This window comes from Pseudophryne corroboree, chromosome 7 (genome assembly GCF_028390025.1).
Source record: "Pseudophryne corroboree isolate aPseCor3 chromosome 7, aPseCor3.hap2, whole genome shotgun sequence".
NCBI classification, from domain to species: domain Eukaryota; kingdom Metazoa; phylum Chordata; class Amphibia; order Anura; family Myobatrachidae; genus Pseudophryne; species Pseudophryne corroboree.
In genome coordinates this window covers 78,944,769-78,968,768 of record NC_086450.1, presented here as the reverse complement: position 1 = coordinate 78,968,768, position 24,000 = coordinate 78,944,769, and the positions used below count along the sequence as shown (strand labels likewise).

The 24,000-nt window shown below is 47.0% G+C and overlaps 1 protein-coding gene across 1 annotated transcript in view; it reads right to left on the bottom strand.

Moving 5' to 3' along the window:
• The window catches only part of CWC22 (CWC22 spliceosome associated protein homolog), a 225,285-nt gene extending 211,027 nt beyond the window's left edge, over positions 1–14,258 (bottom strand). The window contains exon 1 of the mRNA XM_063933337.1: positions 13,972–14,258. Coding sequence (XP_063789407.1) covers positions 13,972–13,998 — 27 coding nt within the window. The 5' untranslated portion in view covers positions 13,999–14,258. The remainder of the gene's footprint in view (positions 1–13,971) is intronic.
• Between the last annotated feature and the right edge of the window lie 9,742 nt (positions 14,259–24,000).

Below are 24,000 nucleotides of genomic sequence, written 5' to 3'. Positions count from 1 at the left end.
GACCAGTGACCACCAGTATTATACGTTCTCTGCCTGAAAAACGCTCCATATCTGTGCTGCATTGTAGTATATAGTAGGAGTACAGTGCATAATTTTGCTGACCACCAGTATATAATATATAGGAGTACGGTACAGTAGGCCACTGCTCTACCTACCTCTGTGTCGTCAAGTATACTATCCATCCATACCTGTGGTGCATTTCAGTTTTGCACAGGTTGCTGACCACCAGTATATAACATTACGGTACAGTAGGCCACTGCTCTACCTACCTCTGTGTCGTCAAGTATACTATCCATCCATACCTGTGGTGCATTTCAGTTGTGCGCAGTATATATAGTAGTAGGCCACTGCTATGGATACTGGCATATAATTCCACACATTAAAAAATGGAGAACAAAAATGTGGAGGGTAAAATAGGGAAAGATCAAGATCCACTTCCACCTCGTGCTGAAGCTGCTGCCACTAGTCATGGCCGAGACGATGAAATGCCATTAACGTCGTCTGCCAAGGCCGATGCCCAATGTCATAGTAGAGAGCATGTAAAATCCTAAAAACAAAAGTTCAGTAAAATGACCCAAAAATCAAAATTAAAAGCGTCTGAGGAGAAGCGTAAACTTGCCAATATGCCATTTACGACACGGAGTTCATGGCTAGTGGTTCAGCTTCACATGAGGATGGAAGCACTCATCCTCTCGCTAGAAATATGAAAAAACTTAAGCTGGCAAAAGCACAGCAAAGAACTGAGCGTTCTTCTAAATCACAAAACCCCAAGGAGAGTCCAATTATGTCGGCTGCGATGCCTGACCTTCCCAACACTGGACGGGAAGAGGTGGCGCCTTCCACCATTTGCACGCCCCCTGCAAGTGCTGGAAGGAGCACCCGCAGTCAAGGTCCTGCTAGTCAAATTGAAGATGTCACTGTTGAAGTACACCAGGATGAGTATATGGGTGTTGCTGGCGCTGAGGAGGAAATTGACAAGGAGGATTCTGATGGTGAGGTGGTTTGTTTAAGTCAGGCACCCGGGGAGACACCTGTTGTCAGTGGGACGAATATGGCCATTGACATGCCTGGTCAAATTACAAAAAAAAAAAATCACCTCTTCGGTGTGGAATTATTTTAACACAAATGCGGACAACAGGTGTCAAGCCGTGTGTTGCCTTTGTCAAGCTGTAATAAGTAGGGGTAAGGACGTTAACCACCTCGGAACATCCTCCCTTATACGTCACCTGCAGTGCATTCATCATAAGTCAGTGACAAGTTCAAAAACTTTGGATGACAGCGGAAGCAGTCCACCGACCACTAAATTCCTTCCTCTTGTAACCTAGGTCCTGCAAACCACACCACCAACTCCCTCAGTGTCAATTTCCACCTTACACAGGAAAGCCAATAGTCCTTCAGGCCATGTCACTGGCAAGTCTGACGAGTCCTCTCCTGCCTAGGATTCCTCCGATAAATCCTTGAGTGTAACGCCTACTGCTGCTGGCGCTGCTGTTGTTGCTGCTGGGAGTCGATCGTCATCCCAGAGGGGAAGTCGGATGACCACTTTGTTCTACTTCCAGTAAGCAATTGACTGTCCAACTGTCCTTTGCAAGGAAGATGAAATATCACAGCAGTCATCCTGCTGCAAAGCGGATAACTCAGGCCTTGGCAGCCTGGGCGGTGAGAAACGTGTTTCCGTTATCCACCGTTAATTCACAGGCAACTACAGACTTGATTTAGGTACTGTGTCCCCGGTACCAAATACCATCTAGGTTCCATTTCTCTAGACATGCGATACCGAAAATCTACACAGACCTCAGAAAGAGAGTCACCAGTGTCCTAAAAAATGCAGTTGTACCCAATGTCCACTTAACCACGGACATGTGGACAAGTGGAGCAGGGCAGACTCAGGACTATATGACTGTGACAGCCCACTGGGTAGATGTATTGCCTCCCGCAGCAAGAACAGCAGCGGCGGCACCAGTAGCAGCATCTCGCAAACGCCAACTCGTTCCTAGGCAGGCTACGCTTTGTATCACCGCTTTCCAGAAGAGGCAAACAGCCGACAACCTCTTACGGAAACTGAGGAACATCATCGCAGAATGGCTTACCCCAAATGAACTCTCCTGGGGATTTGTGACATCGGACATCACCAGCAATATTGTGCGTGCATTACATCTGGGCAAATTCCAGCACGTCCCATGTTTTGCACATACATTGAATTTGGTGGTGCAGAATTATTTAAAAAACGACAGGGGCGTGCAAGAGATGCTGTCGGTGGCCCGAAGAATTGCGGGCCACTTTCGGCATTCAGCCACCGCGTGCCGAAGACTGGAGCACCAGCAAACAGTCCTGAACCTGCCCTGTCATCATCTGAAGCAAGAGGTGGTAACGAGGTGGAATTCAACCCTCTATATGCTTCAGAGGATGGAGGAGCAGCAAAAGGCCATTCAAGCCTATACATCTGCCTACGATATAGGCAAAGGAGGGGGAATGCACCTGACTTACGCGCAGTGGAGAATGATTTCAACGTTGTGCAAGGTTCTGCAACCCTTTGAACTTGCCACACGTGAAGTCAGTTCAGACACTGCCAGCCTGAGTCAGGTCATTCCCCTCATCAGGCTTTTGCAGAAGAAGCTGGAGACATTGAAGGAGGAGCTAAAACGGAGCGATTCCGCTAGGCATGTGGGACTTGTGGATGGAGCCCTTAATTCGCTTAACCAGGATTCACGGGTGGTCAATCTGTTGAAATCAGAGCACTACATTTTGGCCACCGTGCTTGATCCTAGATTTAAAACCTACATTGTATCTCTCTTTCCGGCAGACACAAGTCTGCAGAGGTTCAAAGACCTGCTGGTGAGAAAATTGTCAAGTCAAGCGGAACGTGACCCGTCAACAGCTGCTCCTTCACATTCTCCCGCAACTGGGAGTGCGAGGAAAAGGCTAAAGGGTATATTAATTAGCAGCGATAACGGACTTTTTGCGTGAAAAGTCCGGTTTTCGCGCGAAAAACCGGACTTTTCCAGCGAAACGCAATTACAGCCTATTCAATTTTCATGGAAAATTTATCGGTGATCATTTTTTCACTAATTTCACTTCACCTACTCTGAAGTAGGTGAAAAGTTGGGAAAAGTCACTATTTTAAGGTAAAAATTTTGGATATGGTACAGAACTCCTGGGACACCCACCTTAAATTACTAATTAGGCACGTTGAGGTTTTTCCTTATTTTTAATTGGCCAATAATGACATGTCATTTTTGGGGTGAAAAAGTACAAAGTGATGAAAATTGGGGTTCAAGGTATTGGACAGGTATATTGGGGTGCTTTATGAGTGGGACAGGTGTTTTTAGGCTTGCAGATGGGAGTAATCGGTCTGTTTCCACTTTTTTTTAAAGTACCCTAAAATTACCCAAATATATACTTATACCCATTGTCATGTACCCCAAATTTAACGAGCATTTATTTTGCTCAAAAAAAAAACTTACTATAATTTTTTTGCATTTAAAAAAAAATGCATATAACAGCCATTTCACACAATTTAAGTCCCCAAAAATGCTCTAATGTGATCTCTAACACACTTCTCTTCTGTTTTCCTATGTTAGTTTAGCATTTTTTGGGGTACAGGCTGATTTTCCCATTTTCACCTGCACTTTTCACTGCAAGAATTTTCACGTGAAACCCGTTTAGAATTAAATAGGTTGAAAAACGGAGCATTTTCGCGGCAATTTTCACCCGATTGCCACGAAAATGTTCGGGCGAAAAATTGCAACGAATTTGCGGATAATTGAATACCCTAGTAAGAATTCCGAGCCCACCCTCTGGCGGTGATGCAGGGCAGTCTGGAGCGAGTGCTGACATCTGGTCCGGACTGAAGGAGTCGGACCTGCCAACGATTACTGACATGTCGTCTACTGTCACTGCATATGTTTCTCTCACCATTAAAAGAATGGTGGAGGATTATATGAGTGACCGCATCCAAGTAGGCATGTCAGACAGTCCGTACGTATACTGGCAGGAAAAAGAGGCAATTTGGTGCCCTTGCACAAACTGGCTTTATTTTACCTAAATTGCCCCCCCTCCAGTGTGTACTCCGAAAGAGTGTTTAGTGCAGCCGCTCACCTTGTCAGCAATCGGTGTACGAGGGTACGAGGTAACATCCAGAAAATGTGGAGTAGATGATGTTCATCAAAATGAATTATAATCAATTCCTCCGTGGAGACATTCACCAGCAATTGCCTCCAGAAAGTACACAGGGACCTGAGATGGTGGATTCCAGTGGGGACGAATTAATAATCTGTGAGGAGGGGGATGTACACAGTGAAAGGGGTCAGGAATCGGATGATGAGGAGGAGGTGGACATCTTGCCTCTGTAGAGTCAGTTTGTGCAAGGAGAGATTGATTGCTTCTTTTTTGGTGGGGGCCCAAACCAACCAGTCATTTCAGTCACAGTCGTGTGGCAGGCCCTGTCGCTGAAATGATGGGTTTGTTAAAGTGTGCATGTCTTGTTTATACAACATAAGGGTGGGTGGGAGGGCCCAAGGACAATTCCATCCTGCACCTCTTTTTTCTTTCATTTTTTTTTTGCTGTTTGGGGACTATTTTTTTGAAGTGCCATCCTGTCTGACACTGCAGTGCCACTCCTAGATGGGCCAGGTGTTTGTGTCGGCCACTTGTGTCGCTTAGCTTAGCCATCCAGCGACCACAGTGCACCTCTTTTTTTCTTTGCATCATGTGCTGTTTGGGGACTATTTTTTTAAGTGCCATCCTGTCTGACACTGCAGTGCCACTCCTAGTTGGGCCAGTTGTTCGTGTCGGCCACTTGGGTCGCTTAGCTTAGTCATCCAAGGACCTCGGTGCAAATTTTAGGACTAAAAATAATATTGTGAGGTGTTCAGAATAGACTGGAAATTAGTGGAAATTATGGTTATTGAGGTTAATAATACTATGGGATCAAAATGACCCTCAAATTCTATGATTTAAGCTGTTTTTGAGAGTTTTTTGTAAAAAAAAACCCGAATCCAAAACACACCCGAATCCGACAAAAAATTTTCAGGGAGGTTTTGCCAAAACGCGTCCAAATCCAAAACACGGCCGTGGAACCGAATCCAAAACACAAAACCTGAAAAATGTCTGGTGCACATCTCTAGTTATCATTTGATTAGATGAGGTTTTTAAGTCAACTTCTGTACTTCAACACTGATGAGGCAAATGAGGAGCAATCTTATAATTAGAACACAAGAGGATACAGTTGTTCAGGAGGGCCAATCTAGCTAGTCTGCTCGCTAATTGACGTATTGCGCCCTAGCCCCTGCCCTCCTCCAGAGCATGCGCACACTGCGGAGCAACGTACTAGGCAAAGCCGCTCGGACACAACCCCGCCTCTGGGACACAACAGAGGAGGAAGGACATGGGGGGGCTCCCACTCCAAGCTGCCGAGACCCAGACCAACAGTCCCAGCAGTCCGGGGGCATGCATAGGAAGCACCCGCTGGATCGCCAGATGGTGATTTAGTTGGGGCGTGCTGCAGAACAATTAAGTTGATGCATAAATTGTTACACAGTGATGAAATTCACACAGAGCCATGATAATCATATTACCGCAACACAGAACTTGCATTTTCTCACATCTATCAGGGGGATGTAGCCAGTTTGTCAACGGGTGTGGTATGGAAGGTAGATAGTAACTAGGTCAACAGTGTCTAGGTCGACAGTAACTAGGGCGACAGGTCAAAAGGTCGACATGAGGTTTTCCGTGAAGCCCCAATTAGTGCACCGTGTCCCCTCGCAGCTTCGGGCAAGGTGACCCACTTCGCTCGCCACAAATTATCGTTCCAATCGTAGTCCACGTGGATCGTTAAGTATGAAAAAGTTCAAAAAAAGAAAAAAATTGTGAAAAACTCATGTCAACCTTTTGACCTGTCGACCTAGAACATGTCAACCTAGAGACCCTGTCGACCAATAGTGGTCAACCTAGTTACGGTCGACCTAAAGACCGGATCACTTTGTCAACATTGCAATGCCGACATCAGTATGCTGACACAGTTCTAATGAAACGGTTACACAGTAATGAAACACACAGAATTTGCATTTACGCAGGTCTTTCAGAGCATGTAGTCAGTTTGCCGACATGACAATGCTGACACAGCTCTGATGTTAGTTAAAGCGCGGAGCTTCTGATTTTTCGTACTGAGCATGTACTGTATGAGCAACTACTGGCGATTTAAAACCGTACGCCTATGAGCTGCATCTCCACCTGCAGCTTTGCGGGTGTAACTGGCCATCGGCATGCAGGCCAAGTGTTCTTAGGGCTTGTGGCGGGCGCGTTGGCAGAATTATAGGCTATGCAGAGTTAGTACCAGGCATAGGGTTGTTGCAAATGCACACTGGTAGAGACGACTCCTACATCAACAGGAGGATGGATGGTGGGGGGAACGATGTGCTGAACTCTGAATACGTTTGGCCGACTTGAGTGCAACCGATATCGGGCCCTCAATGTTTACAAAAGAGTGCAAAAAAAGAGAAAGAGCATTATTCTACGTGGATGATTCCCTGAATTGTGTAATGATAACTACACAGTGGCCAACCTACATCTGAAAACATAATTGGATAAATGTCCCTTCCCTTCACCAATCCAATCATTACTGCAGGCTTCTAAAGCATCATGGGGGAAAATTAAATTGTGGGGTAAGGGGCAAAGTGCCATTGACGCAGCACTTACATGGTGCAGCCCGATTCGCACCCCTTTCGCTCAAAAGTGCCCACTACCCTATGGGGTAATGAACACTTTTGTTCGAGATCCTGCCACCATAAAATGCAGTGGGTGTCAAGAGAATTCGGCTGGGCGAGCAAGTCACCGACAAGTGAATTCCGCCCTTACTCTCCGATACAAAGCTCTCTGGGCACTGTTATTTCAAAATTCAAAAAGTGAACTGATCTTGTTGACTTTAATCTGATTAGACTTCACCAAAACTGAAAATGTTGTGCCAAAACCAACAAAATTTAAGCCAATGAGAACCAACCTTAATCCATAATCGTTCACTGGATCATTTCATCTAGTCCTAGCTGAATCTACTGCTCTGGTAATGTACCATCCATTTTTATTGATCATGTAATAGCGTGCTATGTATGCAATTTCTAAAATTAAAACCTTAAGTACTGTATGCAAGGTCATTTAAACCATGGACATTTCCTTGCTGACTCAAAACAACGGCTGTCCCTAGTATAAAATCAATCTAATACCCAATGCTGACTCTGCAAGTTAGGATTTCAAACAAGCGTTCAGAAAACTCTGCAGTACCCATGCACCATTCCGCAGAGCCAGAGTGTACCGGAATCACATCCCCTGGTTTACTTCCAATCTTATGGACTTACAGAACTTCTTAGATGTTATGTGGTAGCGATGGAAAGTAAATGACTCCAGGCACTACTACAAGGAACAGAATACATGCTCTAATAAATAGGAGAGGCATGAGGCCAATATTACACTGACAATTTTTATCAAAACACTTCAAATTCTGCATCCCGGAAAGTCATTTATATGTGTCCCCTTGCTATCAGGAACCTACGGGAAATCAATAAGAATGACACAGCACTCTGAATACAGCGATGTCGCTACCACATTCAGTGGGGTCTTCTAGTTCTTTATGGATAATCGTTACACAGACTCATATGTTCTATTTCCGCACACCGATACAAAACCTTTCCCAACAAAATGTAAACAAATCACAAACTCTGGTATGTGAAGAAGAGGCTGCATGTGAGCTTAGAACAACTAAACTAAATAACTGATGTGGGCTGGACCAGTTGCAGTCCAAGTTCCAATACTCCAGTCACTGCCACAACTATTACCTTCATACTAAGATATATGTGGTTAAAAATAGCGCTCTTATAAGCCTCATGGGCTAATAAAATTCTGTATAAGTCGATGAAAGTACACATAAATATTTGAATAGACAGGATGGAATGAATCAAGATGTATATTTCAATAAAATCAAAATCATTCCCCTTTCAGACTTACATAGCCGGGTCACACCTGGGAATGTGTACACAGGTGCGACCCGGCTTGAGACCCTTTTCAGACGTGCAACTCGACCCAGCATATTGCCGGGTTGATGACCTCACCAGTGACTCTCCAAGCGATGCCTCCTCCTATGCAGAGAATGGGTGCCTTAACCCGGCTTACCCGTTCAAACTGCGTACATCACGGGTCGATTCCGGCTTCAACCAAGGTCGCGGCCTGGGATCAAAAGGCCGGGACGCTCGACCTGGGATATTCCTTTCGGACCCTTTCAGACTAAGCAAAATCCCGGGTTGATATGTGTTCACATGCAATAACCTGAGAAATTTTTGCTAGTCTGAAAGGGGTATCACCCAGTCTCCCATTGGCTAGTAAGGGGTATCATCCAGTCTCCCATTGGCTAGTTTAACAGGAGTCTGGGTGCAGGCATTCTCCTGGCATCCGCCAAACAAGTGAAACATCCAGAGAAACACTTCCACTGCTTCAGCATCCAATGACAGTGTTGTACACTACTCCAGACAATCGGTACTAAACATTAATTCAGCAGGCACATTATAATATGAACAGATTAACACAGAATACAGGTTGAACCCGATGGCCATTTTGCCTCTTTTCAACCTCACTGACTATGTAACTATCTGGCATTGGCAATGGTGATGTGAGGCTTGAACGTGGCTGCTTGACTATTGAAACCAATCCATCAAGCTCCCAATGAATAGTTCTTGTGCAGACACAGCCTCCAGTATAGAGGATTCTCACACGGTTCAGCACTCGGCAATCTGTCCAGTGAACTTGTGTGGCCTACCACTATGCTATTGAGTTGCTGTTGCCCAAGAATTTTTCCCAATAGGTATTTCTGACCACCAAATAAATGAAATATAAACGGTGCGGATGAGGAGAAAACTCACAAATTAGGGTGCATAGGATTATTAATCAAGCATATTAAAAAACAAAAACAAATTTAATCTACAATCATAAATTCATAAACACAATTCTTCCATCTAAAACAAAAAAAATGTTCCTTTGTATAGTGAATAAACGCAACCAATGTCACTAATAAGGATACTGAAATCACTATAGATTTTAAAGTGCCTGATATAGAAAGTTTTAGTTTAAACGTTAATAATCACTGTCCATTTGCCACATAGTACTAGTAGAATATATATCATATGCAGGTAGACACCTGTCAGGTAGATCCCGAATCCATTTCAATATGCCCCCCTTCCGCCCCCCCAAGCAAACCATTCCACAGAGACAGCCCTTTTAAAAATCTATGATGAAAACGGGCCCGGTAACTGGTGCATTACCGCTAGCTTTTAGACATCTTTGACAGTGTGTGGATCACAATATGCTGTTAATCAAATGTTATTTCAAGTGTTCCCATACCAGAGCACTGACATGGTTTCTCCCCTACTTTGTAAGAAGATCCCAGAGTGTTACAATACCTCAAACTCTAGCCATCCAAAGGTTTCATGGGGTCCCTTAAGGCTCTCTCAGGGATTACTGCTATTTTGTTTTTAAAGGACTTTCCCAACCTAAAGAAGTGATTTCCAGACTTTCCTGAATTACGGCGCCCTTTCGGCATTTGTTTTCACTGCACCCCTAGGCCAAAAAATTCTTATTGAAAAATGATTAAAGTAAGTAAATTGAGCTGATCTGTACACTAAAGGTGTGTACACACGGAGCGATATGGCTCAGCGATGTTGACTATATAGTCAAAATTGCTAAGACAGTTAGTGCATATCTCTCCGTGTGTACACAGCGAGTGATAGCGATGTGCATCCCCACCAGGTCTCTATCGCTGGGAAAAATAGACTGTGCAGGCAAATCAATTTCACTATGTCGCTGGAAAAGTTTTAATGAGATAGTCAAAATCACCCATAGCCAAAATCGCTTGAACACTTAGTCAAAATCGCTGGTAAAGATAGTCAAAATCTCCTACTGCTAGTTCAAGGTAAATTGCTCAGTCAAAATCGCTCCGTGTGTACGGACCTTTAGGGTCACTTATGTGGTAGAGGACAGGGTTGCGCTTCTGGTTGTCTATGGGGATTCGGTAAGAATGTGCAGATCAGAATGTCGAAAAAAAAAAAAAAAAGGGTCAACCAAGTAACAACACAGTTACTCTGTTGATGGTGTTGTTGCATGGTTACTTGGTTGATACCCGAGTTACAGATCTTATACATATCGCTGTCTAAAATAGGCCAGCCTCTAACCCATGAAATTAGTGCTATGAAGCCAGATTCAATTATTTCTAAAGGGTAATTTAATATTTTTCCAATAATCACATATTATGTGGGAGGAACCATACCTCACACTATACGGTATCTATGATAGGATGTATAGCAATGTTGGTTTAAACCAGGGGTGGGGAACCTTTTTTCTACCAAGGGCCATCTGGTACACCACACTTACACACACACCCAAAAAAAAACCCCACAATACTCACCAGCCCTGCTCCTGCTTCTGGACCATGCTGCCCTCCGTCTGGCCGCCCGCTCCTCGGAACTATGGGAGAGACGTCATGACGTCTCTCCCACAGCACACAGCCACACACTGACGGAAGCAGGAGCTCAGGAGTGAGTTCCTGCCTCCGGCTGCTGCTGAGGGGAAGGGGCTGGACTCCCACTGAGATTACACTGTAACAATCTCAGCGGGCGCCTGGCATCTCCCTCCTGGGTTAGGTGAGCCATGGGCCGGGTAAAGAGGCTGTGCGGGCCAGACGTTCCCCACCCTTGGTTTAAACAGATTATTCTGTGAGGTTTGAAGCCTGTGCAGATCCAACCACAGCTGTTTGAACAGAAGACATATTGCTTGTCGCCCTAATGTCCATGCTGACATTCTGAATTTCGATTTTTCCGACCACACATGCCCATGTATTTTAGGATTGCCAGCCACCAGCACTAGCTTTGCCCATCACATGGAACACAAATAACATGGTTTGGTCCTGGAACAACAACCTGAGACACCCCTGAAAGTGTCTAACGGCACCTAGTTTGGAAACCACTGGTCTATAGCACAGGTTCTAAGAGTATAGTTCCAGAGGTTACTTGTATTCCACACAGCTCAAACCTGTGACCTTGTTATTTGGGACAGAAGCTAAAATTGCAGCGTCTATTACACCTAATGTATGGATAAAAGCAAACCAGCGCGAAGCACAGAAAAATCCTAAATCCAAGCATTGTGGATATGGGAGACTCAACCTGTAACTCAGTCTACTGTGCCATTTGTTTGTAATGTAACTATAAAACCTACCATTATGACATACTGTATAATCATATCTAAGTTGGCTCTCCCACAGAACAATAGTTTGGAGAATAGTCCTAATAACAGATAGTGTATACACAGCATTTGCAGAGTTACGGTTCTCTCTCAGTGCAGGCTATGTCCAGCATATACAATTCCCTGCGCTAGGTTCAGTACAACTAAGCAAAGACATTTTTGAGGTTAGTTGCCCTTTAACTTTCATTATTTTTGTAACACTGATACTAAGTCATATTTAAAGAAACAACTTGTCCACATAACCGTGTTTCATTCATAGAAAACAGAACAAAGCACGGCGGATTGATACACACATAACAGCACAGAGGACGGCAGCCTGGGGGTAAGGTACACACACATAGCAGCATAGAGAACAGCAGCTCGGGGGGTTAGGTACACAGCAACAGCACAGAGGACAGCAGTGCAGGAGTTAGGTACACACACAGCAGCAGAGGACATCGGCTCAGGAATTAGGTACATACACAGCAGCACAAAAGATAGCAGCCTGGGAGTTAGGTACACACACAGCAGCACAGAGGACAGCAACTCAGGGGTTACGTACACACACAGCAGCAGAGGACAGCAACTCAGGGGTTAGGTACACACACAGCAGCACAGAGGACAGCAACTCAGGGGTTAGGTATACACACAGCAGCAGAGGACAGCAGCTCGGGGGTTAGGTACAGGCAGCAGCATAGAGGACAGCAGCTCGGGGGGTGGGGGTACACAGCAGTACAGTGGACAACAGCTCGGGGGAGGTACACAGTAGCACAGAGGACAGCAGCTAGGGGGAGGTACACACAACAGCACAGAGGACAGCAGCTAGGGGGAGGTACACACAACAGCACAGAGGACAGCAGCTAGGGGGAGGTACACACAGCAGCACAGAGGACAGCAGCTAGGGGGAGGTACACACAGCAGCACAGAGGACAGCAGCTAGGGGGAGGTACACACAACAGCACAGAGGACAGCAGCTAGGGGGAGGTACACACAACAGCACAGAGGACAGCAGCTAGGGGGAGGTACACACAGCAGCACAGAGGACAGCAGCTAGGGGGAGGTACACAGCAGCACAGAGGACAGCAGCTAGGGGGAGGTACACACAATAGCACAGAGGACAGCAGCTAGGGGGAGGTACACACAATAGCACAGAGGACAGCAGCTAGGGGGAGGTACACACAATAGCACAGAGGACAGCAGCTAGGGGGAGGTACACACAACAGCACAGAGGACAGCAGCTAGGGGGAGGTACACACAACAGCACAGGGGACAGCAGCTAGGGGGAGGTACACACAACAGCACAGGGGACAGCAGCTAGGGGGGGGGGTACACACAGCAGCACAGAGGACAGCAGCTAGGGGGGGTACACACAGCAGCACAGAGGACAGCAGCTCGGGGGTTAGGTACACAGCAGCACACACAGAGGACAGCAGCTCAGGGGTTAGGTACACAGCAGCACAGAGGACATCAGCTCAGAGGTTAGGTACACAGCAGCACAGAGGACAGCAGCTCAGGGGTTAGGTACACAGCAGCACAGAGGACAGCAGCTCAGGGGTCAGGTACACAGCAGCACAGAGGACAGCAGCTCAGGGGTTAGGTACACAGCAGCACAGAGGACAGCAGCTCAGGGGTTAGGTACACAGCAGCACAGAGGACAGCAACCTGGGGCTTAGGTACACAGCAGCATATGAGTAAGTATACACAGCAGCACAGAGGACAGCAGCAGAGGGGTAAGTACACACAGCAGCACAGAGGACAGTAACTCAGGGGTTAGGTACACACACAGCAGCAGAGGACAGCAGCTCGGGGGTTAGGTACAGGCAGCAGCATAGAGGACAGCAGCTCGGGGGGTGGGGGTACACAGTAGCACAGAAGACAGCAGCTAGGGGGAGGTACACACAGCAGCACAGAGGACAGCAGCTAGGGGGAGGTACACACAGCAGCACAGAGGACAGCAGCTAGGGGGAGGTGTACACAGCAGCACAGAGGACAGCAGCTAGGGGGAGGTACACACAGCAGCACAGAGGACAGCAGCTAGGGGGAGGTACACACAGCAGCACAGAGGACAGCAGCTAGGGGGAGGTACACACAGCAGCACAGAGGACAGCAGCTAGGGGGAGGTACACACAGCAGCACAGAGGACAGCAGCTAGGGGGAGGTACACACAGCAGCACAGAGGACAGCAGCTAGGGGGAGGTACACACAACAGCACAGAGGACAGCAGCTAGGGGGAGGTACACACAACAGCACAGAGGACAGCAGCTAGGGGGAGGTACACACAACAGCACAGGGGACAGCAGCTAGGGGGGGGTACACACAGCAGCACAGAGGACAGCAGCTAGGGGGGGGGTACACACAGCAGCACAGAGGACAGCAGCTAGGGGGGTACACAGCAGCACAGAGGACAGCAGCTCGGGGGTTAGGTACACAGCAGCACACACAGAGGACAGCAGCTCAGGGGTTAGGTACACAGCAGCACAGAGGACATCAGCTCAGAGGTTAGGTACACAGCAGCACAGAGGACAGCAGCTCAGGGGTTAGGTACACAGCAGCACAGAGGACAGCAGCTCAGGGGTTAGGTACACAGCAGCACAGAGGACAGCAACCTGGGGCTTAGGTACACAGCAGCATATGAGTAAGTATACACAGCAGCACAGAGGACAGCAGCAGAGGGGTAAGTACACACAGCAGCACAGAGGACAGCAGCTGTATACTCACTCTCATTTGGGCCACGCTGCTCTTCATGGTATCCAGCTACTGATGCCGCCCGGATTCCTGTGCCGCTTCCCTCTCTCTCTTGCCCGATCACCACAGGACTCCCCGGGGCAGCGTACAGCCGGCTTCCCGTACTTTGTCACCTGTCGTGCTCACTACACCCGTCACCAGGTGCTAGCACTAACTTCCGGCTCCCCAGCGCTCTGCCGTGACGTCACCTCTAGCGTGGACGGAAGCCGGCGAGGGACAAACAGCCTCACCGAAAAGAGAAGCTAGCTCCAAATGTCTCTGAGACATTTTCCAATTGCAATAATGTAGAGAGTGGTGTATGGCCTGTGTGTGTGAGGAGGGTGTTCGTGTGCAGATGTTAATAAATAGTACATGTTTATCAGAAACTATGTATTTGTGTTTGTAACTGACAACTGTTGCTGTCGTTAATTATATGGCAGAGGTACTCAAGCACCCCAACGGTCCAGGGTTTGCGTTTATCCATGCTGGGCGCAGGGTTGCCGCCTCATCCCTTTAATTCGGGACATATATTAATTACACAGGTTCTGTGGCTGATTAAAACCAGGTAAAATGGAGTCGTGAAGTCAGCCAGTCACAGAACCTGTGTAATTAATGTGTCCAGAATTAAAGGGATGAGGTGTCAATCCTACCTGTAGTGGTCTATTTACTAAAGCTTTGGAGAGAGATACAGTACCAATCAACCAGCTCCTCTAACTGTCATTTTGCAAACACGGGGTAAATGTATTATAGCGGCACATCTTTACCGAGGCGAAGACGGAAGGGACATCGACAAAATGTACTAACATCTTGTCTGCTAACGCTCCCCCCTCCGGCGATGTACTCCTGAGCACACAGCGCTTCAGCTCAGTGCTGACGCACTTTGTCTCCTTCCCGGCCGGCTCCCCTACGCATGCACGGGATCTCGCTACTCACGCGAGATCCCCTGGGCTGTCCGGAGCCAGCACCCGCCACAGCCAGGGATAGCTCTGTCCCTGTTGTGGTGTATGGGCATCGCCACCTGCAGCTGTCGAAATCGACAGCTGCAGGTATCGGATTCATACATTGCCCACACTTATCAAGCTGCTTTTTTTTAGATAGCAGCGTCGATATGGACAGGGGTGTACAGTGCCCCTGTCACCCTGCAGACACCGCAGCCATCATACATGGGGGAGAAGCGGGATAGCGCACATAACGTGCGCTGATACTGCTTCTCCCCCATAACGACGGGTAATGCATTTACTCAACAGCGTGTAACTTGGCAGTTAGGAGTTGATTGGCTGGTGCTTAATCTCTCTCCACTTTATCACTCTCCGAGACTTAGTAAATAGACCCCTTAATTAGCACCTCAGTCAGTTTGTTTAAACCATCTGTGCTGAGCCATGGATGTATACCTAAAACCTGGACTGTTGGGGTGACTTGAGGACCGCGTTTGAGAACCTCTGAGATATGGGGGAAATTCAATTGTTATCGCCGCCCGATCTCCTAAAGTGATGGAAGATCACTGGGGTGATATTTAATTGATGCTAGTTATCACACCTATTAGTGTGGGGTTTAGCAGTGTAAAGCAGATAAATCTGACTAATGGGCACGATAGCAAAATGTGCTGTTTGGATGCCCAAACCAACGTGTAACTTTTCTAACATTTCAGCTCGCCACCCCAGGGGGTGAAGGTTTATGTGACAATTCCAATAAAATCTATGCAATAAAAATCTAAACAAAAATAACGCTTTGTATTTGAAACCCAAAAAACACTTTAGTGACTTTGGACAAAAATAAATAAGTGTCCACTTTATATTAAAATCTTCAAAATCTTGCCACCAAAAGATGAGATCCAAGCGTGACACACCGATATTGGTGTATTAAACACTCCAACATGAGCAAAGAGAATATGAGCTCTTCTATGGGGTATATTTACTAAAGGTCGATTTTTATCAATTAAAATTGATCATAATTGATGTTGTTCTTCCACAGCTAAACTACACATTACATTTAAAAATTAATATTAAAAAATCATCTGTTAGTAAATGTGTGGTTTAGCCCTGGAAGTCCAACATCAATTAAGATCGATTTTGATCAATCTGATTTTGATTAAAATTGGTCAAAATCAACCTTTACTAAATATACCCCCAATGGGGGTAATTCCAAGTTGATCGCAGCAGGAAATTTTTTAGCAGTTGGGCAAAACCATGTGCACTGCAGGGGAGGCAGATATAACATGTGCAGAGAGAGTTAGATTTGGTGGGTTATATTGTTTCTGTGCAGAGTAAATAATGTCTGCTTTATTTTTACACTGCAATTTACATTGCAGATTGAACACAGCACACCCAAATCTAACTCTCTCTGCACATGTTAAATCTGCCTCCCCTGCAGTGCACATGGTTTTGCCCAACTGCTAAAAAATTTCCTGCTACGATCAACTTGGAATTACCCCCAATGTGTCTTTCATGCTCCTTACAGTAGCCTCAGTTCTGTATTCCAACCAAGAAAGATGTCCTGTTGGCTTCTCTAATTTGAGATTTCAACAAGTCAACATGATAACTGTTGACATTATGATTGTCGAGATTGTGACTGAATCCTGTTATGGGCTACTTGTCTCTTTACTGTCTAAAGGGCAGTGATTAAGAAGTCTACTTACTAAGCTTTGGATGAAGATAAAGTGGACGGAGATAAAGTACCAGCCAACCAGCTCTTGTCATTTTTCAAACACTGCCTGCAACATGGCTTAGTAAATAGACCTCTAAGCTCAATATCACCCTACATTTGGGGTAGATATAAGAAGCAGTGAAAAGAGTGGAGAAGTGAGCCAGTGAAGAAATTGTCCATGATAACCAATCAGCTTTGAGGTAATATTTATCAAGTGCATTCTATAAAATTATACACAGCAGCTGATTGGTCAACATGTACAACTTCTCCATTGGCTCCCTTGTCCATTCTTTTCACTGCTTCATTCAGCTCCTCCTTGGTGTTGTCATACGTTCTAATAGTTCCCTAAACATTACATCTGCAGGAATCTCCAAATTTCTGTATTGGGGAGATGCCATTTGGATTGAATATCACTAAATGGAAGAATCCCACCAGTCCCTAAAAAAACTGTCCCACCCATGGAAAATACCCTCTCCAGACCAGTGTTTAGAAGGTGTTTGTGAAATACCGGGGAGAAAAATCGGATTAGCAAGTAAAGGTATTAGAAAAAAGGGATGGGAAGGCACAATCAATGATACTAAGTCACTTCCAAATCATCAGGGTGGGGCCAATGGTCAAGTGAGACATATGAGGCAGGCGGGACTGCCAAGGTAGAGAGGAGAGAGGGGTTGATGACAAAGTAACTTCAAAGGCTACACATTGTTTGGCAGAACCTACTTTAGACTAGTGATGAGCGGATTCGGTTTCACTCGGTTCTCAAAACGGCATCTTATTGGCTCACGGATGTCACGTGTTTTATATAGCCAATAAGATGCCGTTTTGAGAACCGAGTAAAACCGAATCCGCTCATCACTACTTTAGACCAAACTAAAATTCTACTGAGCATGACCACCTCATAGTATATTTGAAAATGAGGAAGCTGTAAGCCGGCCAAATGCCACGTTCGAAAGAGAACATCATGGGCCGGATGTACTGACGCCCGAGTTTGGCGGCTGTGCTGGATGACGGCCGAACTCAGACGTTTTTTAAAGGGGAAATAACTTACAAGGCAAAGCCATGCCTGGTAAGTGATTGCCACTTTAAAAAATATATGAGTACGTCTGGCATCCCGCACAGTTGCTGAACTCGAGTGAAATGTGGTATTCTCCCACTCCACACAAAATCTCTTAATATACAGTGCAGATCTTTAAACCACCCATGAGGAATGGCAACTGGTAGTGACTGGAGGAGATATATTATTCAAGGCAAAAATAGGATTTTGGTTACCTACCAGTAAATCCGTTTCTCGTAGTCCGTAGAGTATGCTGGGGTCCACATTAGTACCATGGGATATAGACGGGTCCACCAGGAGCCATTGGCACTTTAAGAGTTTGAGAGTGTGGGCTTGCTCCTCCCTCTATGCCCCTCCTACCAGACTCAGTCTAGAAACTGTGCCCGAGGAGACAGACATCTTCGAGGGAAGGTTTTAACACAGATAGTGGCGAGATTCATACCAGCTCACACATACAAGGCACATCAAGCTAACCAGCTTGAAAAACTCAGCAACTGCTGAAACATTACTTACCAAGTAACAATGCAGTACATAAATAAACAAAGTTGTACTGAACCAGATAACGGTTGCAGGAAAACGAAGCGCTGGGCGGGCGCTCAGCATCCTCTACGGACTACGAGAAAAGGATTTACCGGTAGGTAACCAAAATCCTATTTTCTCTTACGTCCTAGAGGATGCTAGGGTCCACATTAGTACCATGGGAATGTACCAAAGCTCCCAGAACAGGAGGGAGAGCTCGGAGGCTCCTGCAGAACTGATTGACTGAATTTCAGATCATCAGAGGCCAAAGTATCGAACTTGTAAAACTTTGCAAATGTGTTCGACCCAGACCAAGTTGCAGCTCGGCACAGTTGCACTGCCGAGAAACCCCAGGCAGCCGCCCAGGAAGACCCCACCTTACGAGTAGAGTGGGCCTTAACAGATCTTGGACATGGCAGTCCTGCTGTAGAATAAGCATGCTGGATAGTGAACCGAATCCAGCAAGAAATAGTCTGCTTAGAAGCAGGACACCCAATTTTCTTGGGATCATATAGGACAAACAGAGAGTCTGACTTTCTGTGACAAGAAGTTCTCTTCACATATATCTTCAGAGTCCCTACAACATCCAAGGACTTTGATGTGATTGAGGAGTCAGTAGCCACTGGCACCACAAAAGGTTGGTTGATATGAAATGCCGACACAACCTTTGGAAGAAACTGCTCACGTGTCCGGAGCTCAGCTCTATCTTCGTGGAAGATCAAGTAAGGGCTTTTACAGGATAAAGCCCCCAATTCAGACACGCGTCTAGCAGAAGCAAAGGCCAACAATGTGACCGCCTTCCAAGTAAGAAATTTGACCTCAACCTCCTGTAGAGGCTCAAACCAATCCGACTGGAGGGGGTTATGCAGCACCACGTTAAGGTCCCAAGGTGCCGTAGGCAGTACAAAGGGAGGTTGGATGTGCAGAACTCCCTTCAAAAAAGTCTGAGGGAGGGCAGCCAATTGTTTCTGGAAGAAGATGGATAGGTCCGAAATCTGGACCTTCACAGGTCCCAACCTCAGGCCCATATCCACACCTGCCTGCAGGAAGAGGAGAAAACGTCCGATTTGAAACTCCACCGTAGGAAACTTCTTGGATTCACACCAAGAGACATATTTCTTCCAAATACGATGGTAATGTTTAGACGTTACCCCTTTCCTAGCCTGTATCAGGGTAGGAATGACCCTCTTCGGAATGCCCTTCCAAGCAAGAATCAGGCGCTCAACTTCCATGCCGTCAAACGTAGCCGCGGTAAGTCTTGATAGGCGAATGGCCCCTGCTGCAGCAGGTCCTCCCGAAGAGGAAGAGGTCTCGGTTCTTCTTGCAGTAGATTCAAAAGGTCCGCATACCAAGCCCTTCTTGGCCAGCCTGGAGCTATGAGGATCGCTTGAACCCTTGTTCTTCTTATGAGCTTTAGGATTCTTGGGATAAGTGGGAGTGGTGGAAACATGTACACTGACTGGAACACCCACGAAGACACCAGGGCAACCACTGCCACTGCTTGTGGGTCCCTCAACCTGGAACAATAACGCAGAAGCTTCTTGTTGAGACGAGAGGCCATCATGTCTATTTGGGGTAATTCCCAAAGCTCTGTTATTTCCTTGAATACCTCTGGATGGAGACCCCACTCCCCTGGATGGAGATCGTGTCTGCTAAGGAAGTCTGCTTCCCAGTTGTCTACTCCCGGAATGAAGATGGCTGACAGCGCCAACGCGTGTTTTTCTGTCCAGAGGAGTATTCTTGTCACCTCTGATATTGCCGCTCTGCTCTTCGTTCCACCCTGTCGGTTTATGTAAGCCACTGTTGTTATGTTGTCCGACTGCACTTGAATGGCCTGATTTCTTAGAAGAGGGGCCACCTGAAGAAGACCGTTGTAGACGGCTCTTAGTTCCAGGATGTTGATGGGCAGGCTGGCTTCCAGGCTTGACCACCGTCCTTGGAAAGTTACTCCTTGAGTGACTGCTCCCCAGCCCCGAAGGCTCGCATCCGTGGTTAGAAGGACCCAATCCTGAATCCCGAACCTGCGGCCCTCCAGAAGGTGAGGTAATTGTAACCACCAGAGGAGCGAAATCCTGGCCTTCGGTGACAGACAAATTCTCTGGTGCATGTGGAGATGAAATCCCGACCACTTGTCCAGAAGATCCAGTTGGAAGGTCCAAGTGTGGAACCTCCTGTACTGGAGAGCCTCGTAAGAGGCCACCATCTTTCCCAACAGGCAAATGCATTTATGAACCGACACTTGGGCTGGCCTCAGGACATCCCGGACCATAATCTGTATTACCAACGCCTTTTCCTGTGGAAGAAACTCCTTCTGCACTTCCGTGTCCAGGATCATTCCCAGAAAGGACAACCTCTGGGTTGGTTCCAAATGTAACTTTGGAAGATTCAGAATCCAACCATGACTCTTGAAGAGGCGTGTTGTGAGAACAATGGAATGCAGCAGCTTCTCCTTGGATGATGCCTTTATTAGCAGAGTGTCCAGATATGGAATGATGTTCACCCCTTGTTTGCGGAGGAGAATCATCATCTCTGCCATCACCATGGTAAACACCGTTGGTGCTGTGGAGAGGCCGAATGGCAGGGCCTGGAACTGGAAATGACAGTCCAGCAATGCGAAACGGAGATAAGCCTGATGCGACAGCCATATCGGAATGTGGAGGTACGCATCTTTGATATCCAGGGATACCAGGAATTCCCCTTCTTCCAGACCTGATATCACCGCCCTGAGAGACTCCATCTTGAACTTGAACTCCTTTAGAAAGGGGTTCAATGATTTTAGGTTCAGAATGGGCCTGACTGAACCATCCGGTTTCGGTACCACGAAAAGGTTCGAATAGTAACATGTGGCCTGCGCAGGAGGAGGAACTGGCACAATGACCTGTGCGTCCACCAGCTTTTGGACAGCCTCTTGTAATACAGTGCTGTCTGCCAACAGAGCTGGCAAGCCTGATTTGAAAAAACGATGAGGAGGGAGACTTTGAAATTCTAGTATGTATCCCTGGGATACAATATCACCCAGGTATCCAGGCCGGACGATACCCAGACGTGACTGAATTGTCTGAGTCTCACTCCCACTGGTCCCACCACCAGGCCGTGCAGTCCACCGTCATGCGGAGGACTTTGGTGTACCTGAAGCAGGCTTTTGTTCCTGGGAACCTGCAGTGGCAGGTTTCTTGGACTTAACTCGACCACCCCTAAAGAAGGTATTGGACGGTCTGGCCTTTCTAGGCTTGTTAGGCCGAAAGGACTGTGTTGCAGATGAAGAGAAGGATTTCTTCAGAGCAGGTGCTGCTGAGGGAAGAAACGGAGACTTACCCGCTGTAGCCATGGATATCCAGAGCTTCCCCAAAGAGAGCCTGACCTGTATAGGGTAGGGCCTCCACACATTTTCTGGATTCCGCGTCGGCTGACCACTGGCGCAGCCACAGTCCCCGACGAGCTGATACAGACATGGAAGATATTCCCCGCAGCCATGGAACCCAGGTCTTTCATGGATTCTACCATAAAACCTGCTGAATCATGTATGTTGCGTAAAAATAATGCAACATCATCCTTATCCATCCTATCCAAATCCTCAAGTAAGGTAGCCGACCACTTCACTATAGCCTTTGCAATCCATGCACTAGCAATAGTGGGACGTAATATGGCCCCTGAAGCAGTGTACATTGATTTACGTGTGTTATCAATTTTCCCATCAGCCGGCTCCTTTAAGGTGGTAGATCCTGGAACAGGTAAACCACCTTCTTTGAGAGTCTTGACACAGATGCGTCAACAATCGGCGGGTTTTCCCATTTTTTCCTATCCTCCTCAGGGAAAGGAAACGCCACCTGTACCCGTTTAGGGATCTGGAATTTTTTCTCAGGGTTTTCCCATGCTTTCTCAAATATAGCATTCAATTCCTTTGTCCTTTGACGCAGGGAAGGTTAGCAAGGCTTTTTTATTTTCAGTGAAAAAGGCCTCCTCAACCTTGTCAGGTGTGATATCATTAATATTCAACACATCCCTGATAGCCTCTATCATCAATTGCACCCCTTTTGCAAGGGATGCGGACCCCCGCGACACATCCCCATAACCGTCTGTGGTGTCAGTATCGGTATCCGTGTCGTCTTGTGTGACATGCGCAAGCGCACGCTTATGGGGGTATATAGCAGAATGTCCTGAGGTACCAGAAACTGGCCATACTGCCATCGAGTTCTGTAATACCTGGGTTGCAGATTCATTACTTTCAACCCTGTCAGAAATCTGAGAAATCCATGATTTGATAGAGGAAAACCACTCAGGCTCCCGTGCTGGTATCTGTGCTAAACCAGTGCTATCCTGATTACATGGAATGGGATCATCCTGGGAGGACAAATCCTCTGCAGCATATGACACAGTATCCCTGGACATAGCTAAAGGAGACCACCAAACACTCTACACACACACACACACACACACACACACACACAGGTGAGGGCAGACAGAGTTCCCCCCCAAGAATGGCAAGAGAGACACAGAGATTGGAGCCAACCCACACAGAGCGCTTTTACTAAAGGGAGACCCCTTATCAGCGCTGACTGTGCACCTTAATAGGACACACAGTCGTAATACAGCCTCCCCCCCTTCTACAACCCCCTCGTACCGTTTACAGATAGCTGGAGTTGCTGTGGAGGGACCTGATTCTCCTTCTCAGCGCTGGCAGGCAGCAAAATGGTGCTGAAACGCTGCTGGGTCCGCTCTGAGGAGAAGCTCCGCCTCCCTAATGGCGCTGTCTTCCCGCTCTTCATGGATTATACTGGCCTGAGGAATTAGTTCTGGCTGAGATCCGAGGACCCCGACAGGCTTCTGGACCAGTGTAGGGGGTAAGCGCTGGCCCAGGGCGCCCCTCACAGCGCCACACCATGTACCGTTGGGCCTTCCCAGGAACGCAGTTAATACTACGCTCCCTCCCCGCTGCCGCTATCTTCACACCGGCCCCCCGCTTGCCGGGGGGGTCGGTGTCTCACTCGCCACTTCTTCAGCTCTGTAATGGGTTGGCGGCATGCTGCTGGGGCGAGCGATCCCCTGTGGCAGGGAGCGATCGAACCCCTCTAGTGCTCAGTGTCCAGTCAGTGGAGACAGTGGCTCAGACTCCGCAGGGCGGACACGGTTCCCCCCCTTAGTCCCTCGCTGCAGGGAGGCTGTTGCCAGCAGCCTCCCTGTAAAATAATAAACTCTAAAAAATAATTTTACTAGAGAAACTCTGGAGAGCTCCCCTAGCTGTGACCGGCTCCTCCGGGCACATTTTCTAAACTGAGTCAGGTAAGAGGGCCATAGAGTGAGGATCCAGCCCACACTCTCAAACTCTTAAAGTGCCAATGGCTCCTGGTGGACCCGTCTATTCCCCATGGTACTAATGTGGACCCCAGCATCCTCTAGGACATAAGAGAAATGTTCATTTTGACTGTTAATCCTTTCTATCAATGCTATACCAATGTGTCTTCATGCATAAAGCTCCTATAGAATTTTTATAATGATAGGGATAAAGTTAGCTAAGTGTAGGTTACAGAGGTCCTTAGAAAAAAGAGCACCTAAATACTTTATGTGGCAAGGATGCCATGTAAATGCAAAAGCTTGCTGCATGCCCACCAAGATCGGGGAAGGGATGTTGAGATTTAATGCTACCGCGGCTCAGATTGAGTGGTTCAGAGTGGTTCGGATTCCAGGTAATCCAAACTGCTCATCTCTAATAATTAGTGAGGAAAAGGTTAAACATCCCATACTAAATATATATGAATACACGGTATAACCAGTAGGAGACAGAAATTAACTTTCTAAACACGCATTCTCCC